Source organism: Peromyscus leucopus, chromosome 1 (assembly GCF_004664715.2).
Source record: "Peromyscus leucopus breed LL Stock chromosome 1, UCI_PerLeu_2.1, whole genome shotgun sequence".
In the NCBI taxonomy this organism is placed as follows: Eukaryota; Metazoa; Chordata; class Mammalia; order Rodentia; family Cricetidae; genus Peromyscus; species Peromyscus leucopus.
This window is the reverse complement of record NC_051063.1, coordinates 98,047,694-98,070,398: the sequence shown is the minus strand read 5'-3', so window position 1 is coordinate 98,070,398 and position 22,705 is coordinate 98,047,694. Positions and strand designations below refer to the sequence as shown.

General features: G+C 42.4%; 2 protein-coding genes across 4 annotated transcripts in view; both read left to right on the top strand.

The window, feature by feature from the left end:
* The window catches only part of LOC114710247 (splicing factor U2AF 35 kDa subunit-like), a 43,344-nt gene extending 40,808 nt beyond the window's left edge, over nucleotides 1-2,536 (top strand). For 2 of the 3 annotated variants that reach the window (XM_037211781.1, XM_028894347.2), the window contains exon 2: nucleotides 1,412-2,536. In XM_037211781.1, coding sequence (XP_037067676.1) covers nucleotides 1,512-2,078 — 567 coding nt within the window. In that variant the 5' untranslated portion in view covers nucleotides 1,412-1,511 and the 3' untranslated portion in view covers nucleotides 2,079-2,536. The remainder of the gene's footprint in view (nucleotides 1-1,411) is intronic. The other variant, XM_028894348.2, reaches the window with a different exon arrangement.
* Nucleotides 2,537-17,057: 14,521 nt separating this feature from the next.
* Nucleotides 17,058-22,518, top strand: LOC114710248 (splicing factor U2AF 35 kDa subunit-like). Its single transcript, XM_028894349.2, has 2 exons — nucleotides 17,058-17,186; nucleotides 20,996-22,518. The coding sequence occupies exons 1-2, from the start codon at nucleotides 17,143-17,145 to the stop codon at nucleotides 21,660-21,662; spliced, it is 711 nt and encodes a 236-aa protein (XP_028750182.1). The 5' UTR covers nucleotides 17,058-17,142; the 3' UTR covers nucleotides 21,663-22,518.
* The last annotated feature ends 187 nt before the right edge of the window (nucleotides 22,519-22,705 follow it).

The following is a 22,705-nucleotide window of genomic DNA, read 5'->3' as shown; positions in this document are numbered from 1 at the left end:
TTTTTATTTTTTTTTTTTTTTAAATCTAGGTTACTTACGTTATTTCAGCTGAAACAGTCATCAGAAAGAGGAACATGGGATGCCTCATAACTTTTGGATCTCTTAAGAAATGAAATGTGGGTCTTTTCCAATAAAATATTTAGCTGTGATATTATAAGTTAGGATGTTTTTTAGATTCAGCTTGTCTGGTAGAAATCACCCTTTTCCCTTGTACTCTCCACCCTCCAAGACAGGTTTTCTCTGTCTGTGTAGTCCTGGTTGTCCTGGAACCCAATTTGTAGCCCAGGCTGGCCTCAAACTCAGAGATCTGCCTGCCTCTCCCTCCTGAGTGCTGGGATTAAAGGTGTACACACCACCACCACCACCACCACGCCCAGCTTCCTTGTAGTTTTTATTTCATTGCTTCAGATAATTTATTGACTGAAGCAAAAGTGTTTGCAGGGAGTGCAGGACTGAGAAGTTTCATGTGGAACCCTTGTGTATTTTCAGCCAGAGGTTTCTCCAACAAGCTCTTTATTTTCAGTTGATTTTCTAAAGAGATATTGTCTAATCCAGTTAGGTTGCATGAAGTAAGGAAGTCACTGGCAATCATTTTCCTCTCCTTATAAACTCAGACTTTACTGTAGTTGGATACAGAGGATAACTGGTCTTCATGGTCCACCAGATTTCACTGAGATTGAGACCTTCAGTCTTTACCTCAGGGTGAGGACCTAAGCTTGTGGCTCTTGCTAAAAGTGTCTGTGGGACAGCATTCCTCCCTCTGCAGCTGACAACTGAATAGGGAAGCTGCATCAGGTAACAGTTCATATCACAGATCTTACAGACCACCCAGCACCTGAAGGTTTTGCATGGCTGTGGTTCCATGAAGTATATGAGCACTACTAAAGAGGCTCTGTGACAGACATGTGCTGATGTGTGGTTTCTAAGGCAAGCTGGGTCTCCAAATAGCATGCCTGTAGTGAGGATTCCAAGAGACCTACTTGCTTCAGACCAGCTTAGAAATTTCCTCTCCAAACATGAGAACCTGGACTTTGTTTTCTGCTTTTGTTTTTAGATAAGCACTTAGGCCTGTGAATATGAATATAAATTGCAGTTCTTAGAAGAATGCCTTGTTGGCATTGTCCTTATTTTATAGGTGACATCCAGGACCCAGTCTTAAAAAAAGCAAAGAAAATATTAAATGGAGAGGGGGTTTAGATTAGCAGGAAGCAAGTTAGAATTGGAACACTTCTGTAGGGGGCTGGAGTTAACAACCTCTAACATACTTCCTGTAAGAGGAAACAGAGCCACCAAGAGCTGCCAAACTGCTGTGATTGGAAGACATATAGCTGGGAAATAGGATCGTGTTAATGATGTTTCTGCCATATCTCCCGAGAAATAATCAGTTTTTCTTATTCTTATTCCGTTACAGACTCAACTGTACATTTTATTTCAGAACTGGAGCATGTCGTCATGGAGACAGATGTTCTCGGGTGCACAATAAACCAACCTTTAGCCAGACCGTTGCCCTCATGAACATTTACCATAACCCTCAAAACTCTGCCCAGTCTGCTGATGGTGTGCGCTGTGCTATGAGTGACTGGGAGGTGCAGGAGCACTATGATGAGTTCTTTGAGGAAGTCTTCACTGAGATGGAAGAAAAGTATGGACAGGTTGAAGAGATGAACGTCTGTGATAACCTAGCAGACCACCTGGTGGGGAATGTGTATGTCAAGTTTCGTTATGAGGAGGATGCAAAGAAAGCTGTGATGGACTTGAATAACCGCTGGTTTAATGGGCAGCCAATCCATTCAGAGCTGTCCCCAGTGACTGACTTCACGGAAGCCTGCTGCCACCAGTATGAGATGGGCAAGTGCCTAAGAGGGGCCTTCTGCAACTTCATGCATCTGAAGCCAATCTCAAGAGAGCTCAAACAGAAGCTGTCTAGGCTCCATCGCAAGAGGCATAGATCCAGGTCCCGATCCCGGGAAAGGCATTCTCCATCCAGAGACATTAGGCATGGTGGCAGCAGAGGAGGTAGAGGACAAGAGCATTACAGGAGGCAGTCCAGATACCTCAAGAGATATGGGAGATTCTGAGCCCAGTTATTTATACCTGTGTGTCTGTTAAACAGTGTTATAGTTGATTGACAAGCCAGTTCATATTGGAACTTTTTTTTTTTTTAAACAACCAAAAAAGATGAGTTTCTGAATAAAATTTGTAGTGATAAAATAAGAAAAACCACCTTATTAAATACAGGGTTCAGGGTCTTCCTGTGAACTTTAGTCTGGTGATTTTGTTGTGGTGGAAACTCTACCTCAGCCCCTGACATCCATATACCCAAAGGGTCGGGATGATTAGGTGAAACCCCACCTCTCTCTCCCCAGACCCTACCCCTTTCAAAAAGCTTACCAAGCAACAGCCCATCCCTCCTGAAAGCCCCCCTGGGGCTACTCAGGACCTGGTAGCCTTTATTGCCATGTGATTCCTAGCCTGCCTTCCCAAGGGTCACCTAGGATTTCTTGCTCTGTTTATTAAACCTGGATTTATTAACTTAGCTTGACTGGCTTATTACATCAGCAGCAACAGAAAAACCAATGATGGGGATTCAAAACTTACCAGTTTTGTTGTCCTGTTAATAAGCAAGTTGATCTTGATATAAGGATCTGAAGCCCCAGAGAAGTCCTTGGCTGGCAAATTGACATCTCTGTATCTTCAGGATGAACTGTTTCAAGTGCAGTCATAGTTTAAAATGAAGTTCAGTTTCCCACAGGCTTTGTTGTTACTCTTTTCTTCTCTGTCCAGTGACCTCTGCTTATATAATTCTGGTTTAATTCTATCAATCCCAGTCAACTGCTCCTGCCTCTCAGGCTGTTGGATATTAAAGTCTGGGTTCCACAGGTTGAGTTGTCTTCGGATTGAGATTTGCCTTAAATGAAGAGCAAGACACAGCAGAATTATAACCTCATTATCTATCTGTCTTTCAGAAAACTTGTGCCTAGAATGTCAGTGTGCTGTTATATTTTGAGAAGTGCTTATGTCTGTGGGTACTTTCTTTTTCTTTTTAGCCTAAAATCAAAATGTTCATCATATGAGTAATGTGAGCAAAGCTGTTCCCTACAGCTTTAGGCTGAAAAGTGAGGCTTGGTATGAGGAAATGAACTTGCAAACATGTGAGCCAAGAGCTTTAAAGGTTTTCATGCACTTTCTAAATGGTCTAATGTGCCTTAGAGCCTATCTGGCTGGGAGAATGTGAAGATATACACAAACAAGCTTCTTTAAGAAGAAAATTACTCACTTTTAGATTATATTCCCAAACTGAAATTATTGGCTATGTGTTGTGTTAGGAAGAATGCATCTTTCTCATGCTAGGTGTGGTGGCTGATGCCTGTATTTCTAGCACTTGGAAGACAGAGATGGAACCTTTACCACTGAGTTAAAAATCAGTCTAGGCTGGAAAGTGAAATTCAGCCTCAGAAATGAAACCAAACCAAAGATATCTTTCTCTATATTACTTGAAATTTTCTACTACTGACTTACAGCTTTATAAAGACAGAAATTTTTACTGGTTCAGATAAAATGCATTGTGAGGATACAGGTTTTACTATATTGTAAAGACTTACAGGACTCAGTTAGGTATGCTTGCAAGGGATTTTGTTGGCTGTGATTCGTGCCTCTGTCAGGACAGAGAGTATTCTATCTCATCCACATGGGTTATCAAAAAGTGTGTGTATATGTATGTGTGTGCACATGTGTCTAAAGGTGTCCACAAATGCCAGCAGAAGAGGATGTCACACTATCTGATCTGAACTAGAATTACAGGTTGTTGTCATCTATGCAATATGGGTGCTGGACCCAAATTCCTGTCCTCTGAAAGAGCAGCAAGTGCTCTTAACTGCTAACCCATCTCTCTGGGCCCCAAGAGGCTTCACTTCTGAAAGAAACACTTTTGACAAAGAAATTAAAGATGAGCGACCATAAATTAAGGAAGGTTAGATGCTGATATTAGCACATTAGACTTTGCTAAAGGACTCTAATCTTGACCTCTAAGCTTTGAGTTAAAAGTTTCTCTAAAGTTCCCCTTAAATCCTGTGTCATCTGAATTGGTCCTCATAAGGAGGAAGAAGCAATCACTGAGATATGGCTGGTTATTTGTTTAACTGCATTTTATGTGGTGCTAGGGGTGAACTCAGGGCCTCCTACCTGCTACATAAATGCCCCACTAACTGAATTGGAATATCCAAGTTTACTTTTTACTTCTTCCTCTAATACAAGCTCTCAATAGTTTCTCTGGCTGATCTTAAACTCACTCTGTAGTCCACATAGGCCTTGAATGTGTGGTCCTTGTTCTTCAGCCTCTAGTAGGCCCCTCTTGCTGGCATTATAGGTCTGCATCAACAGGCCTACAATATGGCTGTACCAAAGGTTACTTTTTTCTTGTTTTTAGCTCAGAGTGCTGACTATATGCTAATTAGCCAGTCAATAACCTGAATTAAAACAGTGTCTCTAGTGGAAAGTGACAGGACAGCTGAGTTGTCTCTAAGGGACTGGTGACTGGTTGGAGAGGCAGAGCAGATACTTGCATTTGCTTTCCTTTCCTTTCCTTGAGACTACCTTATGAAATATTCATGTGAAAATGGGATTTACACACCCAAAACATTGAAATCATTCTCGTCTTTATAGCTCAGATGTGTTCATGCTGAACATCCCAATTCATCGTAAAATAGCTCCCTGATCACTAATCACCCATATAACATCCCTAGATTGCTGTCACAGAAGGATCACTTGTACCTGTCACACTCAACACAGCAAACAGACACATATCCCAGGTACAAAAATTGTCAAACATGCAAAGACTGCAGTCTGAAGGCATCTGCTGCAGATTATAATTTCTTCCAGAGAAATCCAGAATGTTAAAGGTATTTTTTGTGCCTAATGATTTAGGCGAGGTCAGAAAGGCAGGACATGATTTTAAGTGACCAAACTGGCTGTCCATTAGTGTAGCCAGGCCACTCCCTCATCCAGAAGTGGAGCCTCTGTGGAGCCAGAACAGAGCTTTAATCTTGCTCTGCTGGACTTTGTGTGCAAGAGGGACTGGCACAGAGTAACAGGCATCCTACCCTAGGCTGAAACCAGAAGAGTTAAGGGTACCAGCTCCATTTTCTCTGCTCTTCATCTTTCTTTTCAAGTTAGATCCAGTCATCTATACTTCAGTGAAGTCATTTTATACCATTCTGGCTAAAGACTAGTTAGTAGGACTAACAGGTGATACTAGTTAGTGGTACTCTTTATGTAATAAATTACACCATTGATAGCCACTGGGTGTGGCCTTGGGGTGTGGTTCAGTTGGTAGAGTGCTTGCCTAACACTCACCAAGCACTGGGTTCAGTCTCAGCACAACCTAAAGCTGGGCATGATGGTGCGTGCCTGTCATCCTAACACTCAGGAGATACAGGTTAGGAAGCTTCCAAATTCAAGGTCATTCTTGACTATATGGCAAGTTGGAGGCCAGTGTGGGATATATGAGACCGCTTCTCAGAGACAGTCCCTGAGTGCTTCTACTCAGGACTTGAGTCTGATTGAACCAGCACTGGGCCCAGTCACTGTGCCACACTCTTCCTGGGTTTCTGCTAAGCAGACTCTGCATAGCAGGATTCCTTCATGTTTTTATAGTTCTGGCTGTAGATTCATCACAGAAAAATTTTGTCTGCACCCCTGTCTGTAGAACTAACCTATGGAGCACATTTAAATTTAAATTTAAAATAAATGAAATTACCTATTTAACAGTGGAACATATTCTGCTCAACATATGCATTCCCTTAGACAAAATCTGGAGATATTAGTATTAATTACATGTTTGATTCTAACTAACCACAAGCGATTACCTATCAGTAAAGGGAGAGGGCTGGAGAGGACCTTATGGAGACATTTGTACCTCAAAGGCAGAAGCAAAATCTCATCCCTGAATGTGCAGGAAGACCCTTTTTCCACATTCCAAAACAAATTACATCAGTAAAGTGCTTGCTTTGAACATACAAAAATCTGAGTTCAGAAGGATGGAGCTATGGCTCAGTGGTTAAGAATATTGGCTGCTCTTGCAAAGGACCTGGGTTCGATTCTCAGCACCTATGTGGCAGCCAACAACCTTCTGTAACTCCAGTTGCAGGATATCCAACACCCCTTTCTGACCTCTTTAGGTACTAGGCATGCACATGGTGTACACACACCACAATTACATACATAAGAAAAGATAAATATAAAACAAAGAAATTGAAAAAAACAAAAGCTGCGTGTTGCAGCACATACTTGTAATCCCAGCACTGGGAAGTTGGAAATAGGTGGATCTCTGGGATTCAATGGCCAGGCTGCCTAGCCTACTTGCTGAGTTCCATACCAATGAAAGATCCTATCTCACAAGAAAAGACAGTAGATTGTGCCTTTGGAAAACAGATGAGGTTGTCCTCTGGCCTCCACATAGGCCTGTGTGCACACCAGGGGACACACACACACACACACACACACACACACACACACACACCACAATACTCTAAATATCCTTCTTAAAAAATTAGTCACAAATATGTTATTATACAACAAATATTTTACATGTTACCTCATGCCTACTGAAATATTCATCCAGAATTACTAATTTTTAAAGATTTGAGCTCACATGTTTAGTGGGCTTTGTAGCATCTAGAATACCTACCTCTTAAGTCTTCATAATCCATACAATCACAGTTTGAGTTTCCCCAGTAGTAAATCCTGGGGCATCTATTTAAGAGCAAGAGTTTTTCTTAGAAGGTGAAAAAAAAAAAAAAAACATACAGGCAAAGTTGGGGATGTAATATGATGTGTATCATAAAGCCAGTTATCAGAGTCGGGGTGGGGGTGGGGGCTACACATTAAGCTGCTGGAGGAGTTCCATGCATTTCAGAGCTATCCCACCCAAGAAGTGAAGGTCCTGGGCTCCTCCACCCATTCTTTTCACTCATTGGCTTGAGGGCAGCTCTAAAGAACATTTCATACCAGCAACTCAGCCTACAGCCTAGGAGGAAGAATGAGTTTGAATAGCCAGAAGAAAATCCCACAATAAAAGCCAATGCTGAAGCCACAGTAGAGGTCTGTAGGCATGCCACAAAGGGATGAAGGCAAAGAGATACAGATAGCAATGCTCATGACTGGGACCACAGTCCCACGGTATTCTAGAGATATACTCATACCTTTCAAGGCAGAATCTAGTCTCTCCCAGGTTCCTATCTCAAGGTAGGGTCAGAGAGACTGAAGCAGGAATCTGATCTCATCTCTGACACCACTACTTTTTAAATTTTTTAAAATGTTCCTACACGTCCATTCTGTGGCCCAGGTCCCCAAAAACTCTCCCCAGGTTTTGCCTCTACCAGTCATTTTTTTTTAAATCTGCACTGCACCTCCTTGGAGTATTCTGAATGTCTATTATGTGATAGACAGTAAGCTAAGTTTAGAAGACACAGTGGGATGACAAACCTCATGCGTTCATAGGTTCATATTCTGGAGAAATTTAAAAAATTAATATGCATAAGTGGTCTATGATTTCTGACATGTTTACATTCCTGCCAAATCATGTAAGATTTACACTACTTACCCAATGAATAAAGCTGACCAACTACCAGCCATGATTTCACCACGACTTTGATTGTTCTGATAAAATGGTAATAGTTTTGTTATGAAAATTGCTCTTGAAATGAGCCAGCTGTCAGGCTGCTGATGGACCAAATGGATACCCCCATGCCTCCCAGTCAACTTTTGTTGTGGTAAAACGCTGTTACATTTCTGCTTGTAACACTGGGATTCCTGTCTCAGTGCATCAGTTGAGCTCAAAATCTCACTGAAACAAAATAAGCAATTTCCTACAAGGAATAGCATCACCACTGAGTAACAAGATGGAATTTCTGGAGTTGTAGAAAAGCTAATCAGTACCGAACACAAGGCTAACCAGTAAAGGGACACTAATCAAATCAAAAATGAAAAACCCCAGGCACAGGGCTGGGGAAGTGGCTTAGATGGCAGGATGCTTGTCCAGGATGCAGGTGATCCAGCACTAGATTCCCAGCACTGCATAGATCAAGCACAATGGCACATGCCTGTAATGCCAGAACTGGGAAGGAGAGGCAGGAGGATTAGGAGGTCAATGTCATCCCTTGTATAATAGTGAATTCAAAGATGGTTTGGGATGCCCAAATCTTAACAAACACAGAAAAAGTTTCCCAGCTAGGGAGGTGGAAGGAGTAGGTTGTACAGTTGATGGAGGCAAAGTAAAGGCATTAGTCATCTTGCTTCATAGATCTGTGACACAGTTGGGCAACGAAGAACAAGGTATGACCCTTAGGTTCCACTTGGCTGTGACATCTCACATAGTGAAGTGAAGCCTCTATTGCTACAGACTTCTACAACAGCTGCCTGGGGTCACATTAACTGGCATCGCAGACATCAAGCCCCAGCCCCCAGGCCCATAGTAGAATCTGAGCACAAACCAGGCTACACATAGTAGTGGAATCCCTTGATACCGTCTGTACTCGAGATGCAGGCAAAACTCCTTAACTACTGCAGTTTTGTTTTGAAAAACACTATAAGGAGAGCAGCTGCAAAGGCTGGAGGAGGGAGACTGTAGGAGACAATGGGGTTAGGACTATGAGGTGGTTACTGTGTATCATCTACTGATCATTCTCCCATGTCATAATACTCTCCCCCATAGATCCAGTTTAAATTGGAATTCTCTGTGTTGGTCTGGGACACTGACTTGTTCTGCCAATGGAAGATGAAACAATACACATCATCAGCCTCAGACAGGAGATGCTTTTGAGCTCCAACCTAGTATAGCTGGAGAGTTTCTGTCCAGCTCCCACCAACTCCCCCCAACCACCCCTGCAGTCCCACAGCCCACTTATAAAATAAACACACAGACACTTATATTGTTTAAACTGTTTGGCCTACTGGCTCAGGCTTCTTGCTATCTAGTTTCTATATCTCAAATTAACCATATCTATTAGTCTATAAGTTGCCACATAGCTCATGGCTTACCGGTGGTACCTTACATCTCGTTTTTTCATGGCAGCGGTTGGCAGAGTCTCTCTGCCTCAGCCTTCCACCTCCCAGAATTCTCCTCCTCCTTGTCCTGCCTGCACTATCCTTCCTGCCTGGCTACTGGCCATTCAGCATTTTATTTATCAATCAATCATAGCAACATATATTTATAGCATACAGGACATTCCGCAGCACTAGACTAAATAGTTATAATTTCCATAGTTATGATAAAAGATAAGCTAGATATGAAACCTTAGACTCACAAATATAGGATAGATAGGATATCTTCTTTAAATCTACCAAATACAAATAGACTATTATAAATAGACTAGATATTGTAACTGTAATTCTTGCTTGATAATTGTTTTGTTATATGTAATTTTACTATGTCAAAGTTAAAATCTTCCTTTTTACACACTTAATCAATAGCATATTGGATAAAAAAAATTTAAGTTGAATGTAATTTGCATGCATTTCCTTGTTGTATATAGTTTCTGGTAAGTCGGATTATGATTCCAGTTTCTTAGTGTTTAATTTGTGTTTGTGTGTTTGTGCGTAGAACATAGGTTGATGTTGTATGTTTTTCACTGTCGCTCTCTCTCCCTCTTATCTTTTGAGACAGAGTCTCTCCTGACCTGGAGTTCACCAATTCCACTGGGCTCACTGGCATATTTTAAAAATGGAAAAGAACAATGATAAAATATACTGAGATATATTTTCTACATAATAAGGACAGTGTAATCAGTCCTTTTGTCCATGGGTCAAAAAAATAACTAGATGGTGATTTGAGGCTTGAAAGATCAAGCTGTAGTTCAAGGCTGGCAGTGACACAGGCAGGGGACTGTGTAAGAAAGTGTCACAAGAGGTATGTGGCCCTTTCTAAAGGGTGTGTAGGGCTGCAAGAGGCATTTTTAGAACTGCATGATGTCAGAAGGACTACTTCCATGTGGAAACCCTTTATGGATGACTGTAGGAAATGACAATGAAACATATATACAGAGAAAATTTTATTCAACTCAGGAGACCTGTAGAAGAAAACCACAGCACAGAAACTGGGCAACAGTCCAGAGAACAGCCAGTTCTACCTACAGCAGAGACCTGATTGAGCATATAGTACACTACCTAGTTAGCAAATGTGGGAAACTAGGAACATGTGAACTGGACATCTAATGACATTGGATGTTATTCATAATTCTTTTTTGGGGGGATTTCAAGATAGGATTTCTCTGTGTAGTTTTGGTGCCTGTACTGGATCTTGCTCTGTAGACCAGGCTCAAACTCAGACATCTGCCTGTCTATGCCTCCCAAGTGCTGGGATTAAAGGCATGTGCCACTACTGCCCAGCTATTCATGATTCTTAAAATGACCACAGTAATATGTTTTGTGTCAGAGGCCCATGTAGAACTATTCTAGGTGTTACAAAGCATGGTATTGGCTTCAACTTACAGACCAACAAGCACTGGATCGGATTTGATGACTGAGTTTGGACATGTGACATGTGGACTTTATAGTATTATTCTCTCTACTTTCAAATGTTTGACAAATTCCTAAAGAAACAAAAATGTAAAGATGCTTTGATGGAGTTAAATGTTAATCTTTGGCTTCAACCTTAGACATTCATTCATATTTAATAAGTCTTGGAGAAGGTCCAGAATCTCCATTTTTTTTTTTTTTTTCTGAGACAGAGTTTCTTTGTGTAGCCTTGGCTGTCCTGGAAAAGACTCTGTAGCCCAGGCAGGCCTCAAAGTCAGAGATCCATCTGCCTCTGCCTATGCTTCCTGAGCTCAGGGATTAAAGGTGTGTGCCTCAACTGCCTGCCTCAGAATCCCCAATTTAAAAAGGATATCAAATCTCAGATGAATCTGATACATCTGGCTTACGGATCACAATGAGTGATTAATCCATACAAGGGAATCATAATCCCTACAAGTTAATCCCAGAGTGAGTGAGTTTGTGTGATTTTCCTGTGTTTTTTTTTTTTTTTTTCAGTACACAAGATGCTTTCCCCACCTTAAGACAAACGTGTCTTTAGGACCTAATACAGATAACACCAGGATATGCTGGAGAAGACACATGTCATAGTTTCCAGGATAAGAGTAAATGCTTTGATGTTAAAATGATTGAGCTTGTCTAGGAAATGCAATCATGCAAAGAGATTGCTATGTAATTAAATTGTCGACACCACAGCACAGCAGTTATGAGTAGAGCTGCAAGTCACAGCCACATTGTGTGTCTCTGAAGTGGGTGGGGTGACACACTCCTGTAATCTCAGCACTTGGGAAGTAGAAACAGGGCAATTAGAAGTTCAAGCCATTCTCCACTATATAGCAAATTCAAAGTCAGTCAGCTCTACACAAGACTCCTCCTCAAAGCCACAGTAACAAAAATGATTTTCATCTCAACATTGATTGCATAATCATAGGTTAATTTCTCTATATCTTTATTTGTCATAGTAATCTTGTTGGTCTTTACATCTTGGAGTTGTCTTTAATGGTTACTTAGAAAGTTCCTGGTGCAGAGAAAAAGGGTAATAGAGCAGTGGATAAGAGCACTTGCTGGGTAAGCAATGGGGCCTGAGTTGAAATCCCTAATATCTATGTAAAAAAAATGCTGGGTTTAGCTACACATGGGAAGAACCCCACCATCAGGAAACAAAGAAAGGTAGGAACTCAGTGGCTAGCCAGCTCAGCCAAAAACAGTGAACCTCAGGTTCAGTGAGAGACCCTGTCTTAAAGAGATAATACAGATGGTGATAAAAGACAGACAGAAACCAGATACCCTGCTCTAGCTTCTACATATACACATACCCACACACTCACATGAATCTTTTATGTATAAACACAGAACACAACATATGCCAAAATTCTTTTTTAAAAATTAAAGTGACTAGTGCTAAAGAAGTATAAATTATTGTTATTTTGTTTTTTTATAATGTGTCTCAGGTTCAGGGTGCTCTATGTTCAGATCTAATATTGCCACCATTAAGTGATCACTCCAGCTAAACAGTAAGGACTTTATGAGGTGGTCCAGCTATGAAGACACACTGAGAGTCTGATCAGTGCCTAGTGGATTTAATTGCTGAGGACAAGAGAAGGAGATTCCCTCACACAACTGAAATATACTAAGAACTGAACTCGAAGCTTAAAATAAGATTAGTCCTTGCCCTTTAGAAACTACTATCCAGGAGAATTCTTGTATTACTATTCCCAATTCAGGGCACTCCTAGATGATGGAAGTTGGGGCATGGAACCAATCCTGGGATTCAGATGACTCCCCCAATGGCAATGCTGGAAGTAGGAAGGCTGAGGAAACAGTAGATACTGAAGAGTTTTGACATGGGTGCTTGGAAAGATCTATGAATGGACTGTTAGGGTGATTCTGATGAGAACTGAGAAAGAAAAGAGCTGTTCAAAGATCCCCTTACTGAATCCACAAGTGACGATGGACAGATTGTTGGCAGACACATGGAGGTAAAGAACATTCTCTTGATGTCTCTGATGGTAATGAAGAGTGAATTATTAGAGTTAAATGGTCCTTGCTGCATGGTGTAAAAAAACAGGCTGAACTGTGCTCATGTACAATGGTTTTGTGGAAGACAGAATGTGCGAACAATAAAATGAGGCATTTAGCTCCAGATATTTCCAAGTAATGTGTTGAAGGTTAAAGTCTAGGTTAACTAGTTTAACTCCTGGTTAAAGACTAGGAGAAAATTTAGAGATGATAGAAATCACTTGAATACAAACTTATTAAGCAGAGGGAAAATAGAACTTAAAGATTGGGAAACATCTTGTTTAAAATAATGCTTTTCTTTATTCTTTGAGAATTTCATGGAACATATTTTGATTATATTCATCCCCTGCACCATCTCCTTAAATCAAATTAAAAAAATGATTGTTTCTTTCCTTAATATTGGGTCACTGTTGTACACAGTGACTACCAGGCAGATAGTTATTGTAGATCATAGGGTTCACAGATGGGTGAGATGGGTGAAAACTTCTCCTCTGATAGTGTGCATAGCACCTTCCAGCAGTGTGAATGATGGCCATTAGGGATGAAGCTTAGATTTGAGAAATTCTTACTTAGTCTTTCAATGTGGTAGAAAATGAGAAAGCATGTTGAGATCACAGTGAATGTGGCTAATTAAGCCATGGATATGGAATTAATATAGGTGTGGACCACACCTGAGCAGCACACCTAGCTGAAAAGGTGACAGCCTAAAACAAAAGGGAGACATGGGAAGGAATCATGGAAAGCCATCAGAGCTGCACTTAATGAGACAAGACCATAGTGTTAGTCTCATGGGAAAGGGGAAGGATGACTTTGAAGAAGACAGAGATAACCAAGCCAAACCTCAGTTTTCTTTTTTCTTTTTTTTTGGGGGGGGGCGGGGTTCAAGACAGGATTTCTCTGTGTAGCTTTGCACCTTTCCTGGAACTCACTCTGCAGCCCAGGCTGGCCTGGAACTCACAGAGATCCTCCTGCCTCTGCTTCCCTGAGTGCTGAGATTAAAGGTGTACACCACCACCACCCGGCTCAAACCTCAGTTTTCAAGATGGGGTCATAATCTTGCTTTTAGTAGGTCAGATGGCCTCCACTCAGAGAAACATGGTTGTGGGGAACTGAAGAACCTTGGGAATGCAAGGCATGCTTGGCAGAACTAGTAAAAGTTTTCATGTATCCTGGAGAGACCAATACCCTAGTGCTTCCCAAATATCAGAGCTTGGCACAGTATGCCTGGAAGAAAGAACATCTAACCAAATGGATTCTTTATGAGTCTTAAGATCTCATAGAGTTTGCCTTGTTTGGGCTCAGCTGGGATCTGATATCCCTTTCTTCTCTGTCTCCTCCTTTGGGAATGGACATCTCTGTGCTACTATAGACTGTGCTGTGTTATCCTAGCCTATCTAATTCTACCACTAAAATTTGGAAACCTTATATTGTTGATTTCATTAGTTTGAAACAGGAAGGCAGTGTATCTCAGAGTGAGGAATACCTTGAGTTCTACTTATCTCTGATTAAATGATGTTTAGAAGAGATTCTTCATTTTAAAGTTTAGAACTAATGCTCAGATAGGTTTGCTGGGGAATGTCTTTCTATATGCTGTGAATATATGTTGTCCCCATTTGTTAATAAACAAGCTGATTTGGCCTATGGAAAGGCAGCTTAGAGGCAGGTGAGGAATCCAAGGAAAGAGACAGGAAAGAGAAAGGCAGAGTTTAGAGAGACACCAGCCTGCCAACCAAGGAGCAACATGTCAGCAGACCAGTAAAGCCATGGAACAGGTGACAAAACAGATGAATAGAAATGGATTATTTTAAGATATAAGAGCTAGCTAGCAAGAGGCCTGACAAAGACTGTACAGTTTGTAAATAATATTAAGCCTCTGAGTGATTATTTTATAAGAGGCTGTAGGACACAGGGCGGGGCAGGACCTGAAAAAACTTTCTAGTACATAGGTTAAATCTTGGGAGCTTTTGGAATGTATTGAAAGTTTTTTTTTTTTTTGTAAGTGAAGAGAACATGAATTATAGGAGACTAGGAATGCAATACCACAGACCAAAAAGTTTTGTCTCCTCAAAATTCATATACCATCTGAGGTGGAGCTGAATGCTGAAAGCAGGAGTATTGGTGGTTCAAGGTTTGGCTATGGAGCAAGTTCAAGCCAGCCAGGACCATGTGAGACCCTGTCTCAAAACAAACAAACAGGTGTTAAAACAGTAACTCCAATGATAATGGTGATTGTATCAGAGGGTATGGCCTTTGAAGGTGATAAGATTAGTTCTCTCATAACAAAATCATTTCCCATCCTTCCCTCTCACAAAAAGGTCCTTCATGTATTTCATCTACAAGATAGCCATTTGTAGACAAGGAAGCAATACTCACCAGATATCAAATCTGCTGGCATCCTGGTCTAGGGCTTCTCAGTGTCTAGAACTGTGGGGCATTGTGGTTTGTCATTAATAAACTGACCAGTCTGTGGTTTTCTGTAACAGCAGTCTGAACTAAGACCAATAAGCCAAGTCCTCCATGTACTCACTTCTCATATAAGACCAAACCCAAGTCACGTGATTATGTTTTCAAAGTATATCAGGAGAAAATAATGTCCAAGTCTTCCCACTGTAGGTTGTACAGTGCTTAGTTACTGTTCTATTGCTATTCTATTGCACTTACAGAAGAAAGCATTTAATTGGGGGCTTGCTTCCAGTTTCAGAGGGTGAATTCATGACCATCATGGTGGGGACTGTAGAGGCAGGCAGGCATGGGGCTTCAGCAGTAGCTGACAACTTATATCTCAACCACAGCAGGAGGCACCAAGCATGAGACTGGACTGGGCTTTTGAAACCTCAAAGCCCACCGCCAGTGACACACCTTCTCCAAGGCCATGTCTCATAATCCTTCCTAAACAGACCACTAACCGGGAGCCAAACATTCAAATACATGAGCCTATAGGGTCCATTCTCCTTCAAACCACCTTTCATAGGTCACTATCTGCTCAAATGTATACAGTGATTAGGGAGGAGCTTTCACATTCTAAGGGACCTAGACCTGACCTTGCACCTTTTATACATTGTGAACATGGCTAAGTCTTTGCCTCACTACAGTCTTCTGCATCTGTCCTAAAAGATCTAGACATGACACTCAAACTATTTGGCTCTTGTGAAGCCTGAAAACTGACCTTGGGCTCACAAGACTGCCTCTATCTAGGGCTAAAGTCATCATAATAGTTCCCATTATATCCACCAGTCAGAGCGCTATCCAACTGGAGGCTACAATTCACATCCATTCCTGCTTTTTATCCCTGTCGCAGGTATGATATTCTCATGGCACTAATTTATCTTGAAATGTGCAAGGTTTAAAAAACATTAACTCAAGTGTACAGGAGCCCCCTCCTTTTGGGGGGGGTACTTTTCGAGACAGGGTTTCTCTGTGTAGCTTTGCGCCTTTCCTGGAACTCACTCTGTAGCTCAGGCTGGCCTTGAACTCACAGAGATTCGCCTGGCTTTGCCTCCCGAGTGCTGGGATTAAAGGCGGGCGCCACCACCGCCCGGCCAGGAGCCCATTTTTAAGGAGCCCATTTTTAAGGTGCTGGGCCAGGTAAACAGAACACACAGCTGCCTTAACTCTAAGAAGACCATGAGTCAAAATGAATTAGAACAACCTTCCGAAGGATGCACTCCCTGGGGGAATTCAGCGAAGTTTAAGAAGTGGTTTTAGGCTGGGCGGTGGTGGCACACGCCTTTAATCCCAGCAACTCAGGAGGCAGATGCAGGCAGATCTCTGTGAGTTCCAGGCCAGACTGGTCTACAGAGGAAGAGATCCAGGACAGGCACCAAAACTACACAGAGAAACCTTGTCTCAGGAAAAAAAAAAAAGTGGTTCAAAACCACTTCACCAATCAAGTCATGGTGAAAGAACCTGTCAAAATCACACACTGAGAAGTGAAGCTTCCGTGTTTGAAGGTCATTTTAGGGAACAGGAAATAAAAACACCTCCTCTGGTTCCAGTAACCAGGTTAATTCCTGATAGCCTGAATGGAGACCTAAGATTCCCACAGCTCAGCAGCCTTCCCTCTTCCAAGGTTCATCCTCGGGTAGAAGAGGCTCTATAGCCAGAGAAAGCAGGTAAAGTCATCAAACCAAATAATCCCTCTTCCTGGGTCTCAGCTGGAGACAATGGATTAGGCTCTGCTAGGAAGTTGTTAACTTGAAGGTGAGCTGGTAACTGTGGGGATGCTATAGGTTTAAATCCCTCCAGGAGGCCGAGTAGGGGTCCTTGTCTATAGCGTGAGGCCGGGAACCAGCAAGGGGTGAAGGCGAGATCCCAGAGCAGGAGCCGAGAAACCAGAGCTCTGAGCATGCCTGAAGCAACCCATGTAGCATGCAACGCAAGGGAACCTCCAGGGCCTCAGGAGTGTGCTGGCGGCAGTGCCGGGGGGCGGAGCCTCCGCGAGTTCTTTATCCCGCCCCCGGAGAGGAGTGCCTCTCCCAATTGGACCGCATCATCATGATGGGCGTGGACAGCGTTTTCTTGTCCAGAGATGGCTTCAGAGGATTTCAGAGTAGTTGGCGCTCTGGGTCCTGTGTTGCAGGTGTCTGCTGGAAAATGGCTGAATACTTGGCTTCCATCTTTGGCACCGAGAAAGACAAGTGAGTGGGGGCGGCATACTGGGGCTTGGGCCGGGATGTGAATGGCAACGGGTGGGAGGCCCTGGCGGCCTTGCGCGTCTGTGCGCCCCTGCTTCATGGGTCAGGCCTTGGGACCTGGCTGGTGGCTCCCTGTGGGCCTTGAGCTACATAGGGCTCCATACCAGGTTTCACGCGGGACGCTGCCCCACGCCACACTCCCACTGTTGTCCTGACTTCTGCGGCTAGCGAGGTAAAACATTTCTGACAACTTTGGGCTTTGAGTGTGCGGTCAGAAGTGCGGTGGTACTGTCCTTGCTAAAACTCAGTCTCTGGGGCTAATCACTGGGAGCGGTATCGACCAAATAAACTTCCTGCCTAAGGGTTGGGGGGCGGGGGGCTGCTATTCATTTTAAATTGAAGTTGGCATAGAGTAAGAGAAAAATAACTTTAATTCACATGTATTTGTATACCACCGTGGCACATACTAAGTTTCAGTGTGCTGACTGAAGTTTAGGCTGACAGAAATGTCTTGAGAGGCTTTGATGAATAATTCCTACTTTGAAAACCCGAAGATTAAAATGTCTGGCTTAATCTACTTACTCTGAGTAAGTAGTCACCATCTTGGTGTTCCTGAATTTCATATAAGGTTTATACAGATATCTGTGATAGGAAGCCTCTGTATTTGCAATAGATAACATTTTTTGGTGCCAAATTCTCACTGTTGAAAATATTCTACTACCTAGGATGAAGGCTGTCCGATCAGGCACTTTTATACAGATAATCTGCCATGTTTGAAAGAGGAAATGTTTCTTTTTGTTTGTTTGTTTTTGTTTTTGTTTTGTTTTTCGAGACAAGGTTTCTCTGTGTAGCTTTGCGCCTTTCCTGGAACTCACTTGGTAGCCCAGGCTGGCCTCGAACTCACAGAGATCCTCCTGCCTCTGCCTCCCGAGTGCTGGGATTAAAGGCGTGCGCCACCACCGCCCGGCTCGAGGAAATGTTTCTAAAAGTCTCATGCCCAAATCAGCAATCATTATAGACATTTCACTGCGTGTCAGGTCTAGTTCAGTTTTAGAGAATCAGATGGGATAAAATTTGAGTTCTCAGTAGTCTTGGAGGAGAGCTGTATGGGTTGTGTTCAGGGTGACTAAAATACAGTAAAGGGACAGGAGAGATTTGGCTTAGTAGTTCAGAGTGTGAACTGCTCTTGCAGAGGCCAGGAATTTGGTTCCCCAAATCCACTTAATGCAAACTCATGTCTAGAACCACCTGTAACTCCAGATCTGTGGAGATCCTTTGTCTCTGGCTACCACAGGCACCTGCACTTAGGTATGCACATCTACCTCCACATATACTCTTTGTTTTTTGAGACAGGGTTTGTCTTCATAGCCCTGGCTGTTCTGGAATTCTCTCTGTAGACCAGGCTGACCTTGAAACCAGCCTTCCTCTGTTTCCTGAGTGCTGGGATTGAAGGCATGTGCAACCACTTCCCAGCCACAAATACATAATTTAAAATAAAACCGTTAAGGTACTTTAAAATAAACATTCAAAGCAAGGTATAGTGATAACATGCCTTTGGTCTCAGCACTCTGGAGGTAGAGACAGATTTCTGTGAATTTGAGGCCAGTCTGGTTTAGGTAGTGGGTTACAGGACAGCCAGAACTACATAGAGACTCTGTCTCAATAAATGTATTTGCAAATTTGATCTTTTTTGTATTTGCAAATATGTAGAAGAGTGCATTTCCTAAATTCTGAGGTCACAGAAGATAGCCTGGAATATAGTCAAATGTGCATGCCAGTTCTGACATGAGAGCTTCCATTATAAATGCCTAAAAGCTAGGACTTAAAGAACCAGGAGCATAGTAGTTCTGGCCCTGTGTTCATATCTGTGTAGTGAAGGGGTATCTCAGCAAGGAATTCAGATTTATTTTATTATTTTATTTTATTTTTTTGTAAATCTAGATTACTTACATTATTTCAGCTGAAACAGTCATCAGAAAGAGGAACATGGGATGCCTCATAACTTTTGGATCTTTTAAGAAATGAAATGTGGGTCTTTTCCAATAAAATATTTAGCTGTGATATTATAAGTTAGGATGTTTTTTAGATTCAGCTTGTCTGGTAGAATCACCCTTTTCCCTTGTACTCTCCACCCTCCAAGACAGGTTTTCTCTGTCTGTGTAGTCCTGGTTGTCTTGGAACCCAATTTGTAGCCCAGGCTGGCCTCAAACTCAGAGATCTGCCTGCCTCTCCCTCCTGAGTGCTGGGATTAAAGGTGTACACCACCACCACCACCACCACCACCACCACCACCACCACCACCACCACCATCACCACCCAGCTTCCTTGTAGTTTCATTTCATTACTTCAGATAATTTATTGACAGAAGCAAAAGTGTTTGCAGGGAGTGCAGGATGGAAGTTTCATGTGGAACCCTTGTGTATTTTCAGCCAGAGGTTTCTCCAACAAGCTCTTTATTTTCAGTTGATTTTCTAAAGAGATATTGTCTAATCCAGTTAGGTTGCATGAAGTAAGGAGGTCACTGGCAATCATTTTCCTCTCCTTATAAACTCAGACTTTACTGTATTTGTTCCTGTCTGCTCATAACTAGAGGATAACTGGTCTTCATGGTCCACCAGATTTCATTGAGATTGAGACCTTCAGTCTTTACCTCAGGGTGAGGACCTAAGCTTGTGGCTCTTGCTAAAAGTGTCTGTGGGACAGCATTCCTCCCTCTGCAGCTGACAACTGAATAGGGAAGCTGCATCAGGTAACAGTTCATATCACAGATCTTACAGATCACCCAGCACCTGAAGGTTTTGGATGGTTGTGGTTCCATGAAGTATGAGCACTACTAAAGAGGCTCTGTGGCAGACATGTACTGCTGTGTGGTTTCTAAGGCAAGCTGGGTCTCCAAATAGTATGTCTGCAATGAGGTTTCCAAGAGATCTACTAGCTTCAGACCAGAGAGAACCTGGACTTTGTTTTCTGTTTCCTTTAGATAATAATAGAGCTTAGGTGGAATCTTAGATGGTCTTTTAGTAAAAAAAAAAAAAAAAAAAAAAAAACAAAACCAGAGGCAGATATCAGGGTGAATGCTGAAAGATCAGAGAAGCAGAGCAGCCAGCTACTAGTTCTTACCTCCGTGAAATGCTCATCCCGAAGACAGTGAGTTACCTTTCTCCACCCAGACATCACTACCGGGGATTAGAGATGTGTGTGTGTGTGTGTGTGTGTGTGTGTGTGTGTGTGTGTGTGTGTGTGTGTGTGCTTCCCAGTACCGGGATTAAAGATGTGTGGTGCCAGTTCCTGGCTCTGTTTCCAGTGTGGCCTTGAACTCAAAGAGATCCAGACTGATCTCTGCCTCCCGAGTGATAGGATTAAGGGTGTGTGCCACCTCTGCCTGACCTCTATTTCTAAACTCTGTGCTCTGATCCTCAGGTGAGTTTATTAGAGTACACTATATATCACCAAACTTAGGCCTGTGAATAAGAATACACATCTAAGTTTTTGGAATAGTGCCTTGTTGGCATTGTCTTTATTTTATAGTTGTTATCCAGGACTCAGAGAGTATGACAATCTTAAAAAAAAAAAAACAAAGAAAATATTAAAAGAATAAGAGGTTTAGAATAGTAGGAAGCAGGTTAGAATTAGAACACTTCTGTAGGGAGCTGGAGCTACAACCTCTAACATACTGCCTGCAATAGGAAACACAGTCACCAAGAGCTGCTGAATTTCTGTGATTGGAAGACAAGTAGCTGGGGAAATAGGATTGTGTTAATGATGTTTCTGCCATATCTTCCCAGAAATAATCAGTTCTTATTTCCTTACAGAGTCAACTGTTCATTTTATTTCAAAACTGGAGCATGCCGTCATGGAGATAAGTGTTCGCGGTTGCACAATAAACCAACCTTTAGCCAGACCATTGCCCTCTTGAACATTTACCATAACCCTCAAAACTCTGCCCAGTCTGCTGATGGTTTGCGCTGCACTATGAGTGACTTGGAGATGCAAGAGCACTATGATGAGTTCTTTGAGGAAGTCTTCACTGAGATGGAAGAAAAGTATGGACAGGTTGAAGAGATGAACGTCTGTGACAACCTAGGAGACCACCTGGTGGGGAATGTGTATGTCAAGTTTCGTTATGAGGAGGATGCAAAGAAAGCTGTGATGGACTTGAATAACCGCTGGTTTAATGGGCAGCCAATCCATTCAGAGCTGTCCCCAGTGACTGACTTCAGGGAAGCCTGCTGCCGCCAATATGAGATGGGAGAGTGCACAAGAATGGGCTTCTGCAACTTCATGCATCTGAAGCCAATCTCAAGAGAGCTCAAAAGGAAGCTGTCTAGGCTCCATCGCAAGAGGCATAGATCCAGGTCCCGATCCCGGGAAAGGCATTCTCCATCCAGAGACATTAGGCATGGTGACACCAGAGGAGGTAGAGGACGAGAGCATTACAGGAGGCAGTCCAGATACCTCAAGAGATATGGGAGATTCTGAGCCCAGCTGTTTATACCACGTGTCTGCTAGACAGTGTTGTAGTTGGTTGACAAGCCAGTTCATATTGGAACTGTTTTTTTTTTAAACAACCAAAAAAGATGAGTTTCTGAATAAAATTTGTAGTGATAAAATAAGAAAAGCCACCTTATTAAATACAGGGTTCAGGGTCTTCCTGTGAACTTTAGTCTGGTGATTTTGTTGTGGTGGAAGCTCTACCTCAGCCCCTGACATCCATATACCCAAAGAGTCTGGGATGATTAGGTGAAACCCCACCTCTCTCTCCCCAGACCCTACCCCTTTCAAAAAGCTTACCAAGCAACAGCCCATCCCTCCTGAAAGCCCGCCCCCCCCCCCCAGCTACTCAGGACCTGGTAGCCTTAATTGCCATGTGATTCCTAGCCTGCCTTCCCAAGGGTCACCTAGGATTTCTTGCTCTGTTTATTAAACCTGGATTTATTAACTTAGCTTGACTGGCTTATTACATCAGCAGCAACAGAAAAACCAGTGATGGGGATTCAAAACTTACCAGTTTTGTTGTCCTGTTAATAAGCAAGTTGATCTTGATATAAGGATCTGAAGCCCCAGAGAAGTCCTTGGCTGGCAAATTGACATCTCTGTATCTTCAGGATGAACTGTTTCAAGTGCAGTCATAGTTAAAAATGAAGTTCAGTTTCCCACAGGCTTTGCTGTTACTCTTTTCTTCTCTGTCCAGTGACCTCTGCTTATATAATTCTGGTTTAATTCTACCAATCCCAGTCAACTAATCCTGCCTCTCAGGCTATTGTATATTAAAGTCTGGGTTCCACAGGTTGAATTGTCTTCAGATTGAGATTTGCCTTAAATGAAGAGCAAGACACAGCAGAATTATAACCTCATTAGCTACCTGTCTTTCAGAAAACTTGTGCCTAGAATGTCAGTGTGCTGTTATATTTTGAGAAGTGCTTATGTCTGTGGGTACTTTCTTTTTCTTTTTAGCCTAAAATCAAAATGTTCATCATATGAGTAATGTGAGCAAAGCTGTTCCCCACAGCTTTAGGCTGAAA

Bases quoted from the DNA above. Each gene is read 5' to 3' on its own strand.
- LOC114710248 (XM_028894349.2), top strand. From the start codon at position 17,143: ATGGCTGAATACTTGGCTTCCATCTTTGGCACCGAGAAAGACAA. The intron at 17,187-20,995 runs GTGAGTGGGGGC...ATTTCCTTACAG, and splicing joins TTTGGCACCGAGAAAGACAA to AGTCAACTGTTCATTTTATT.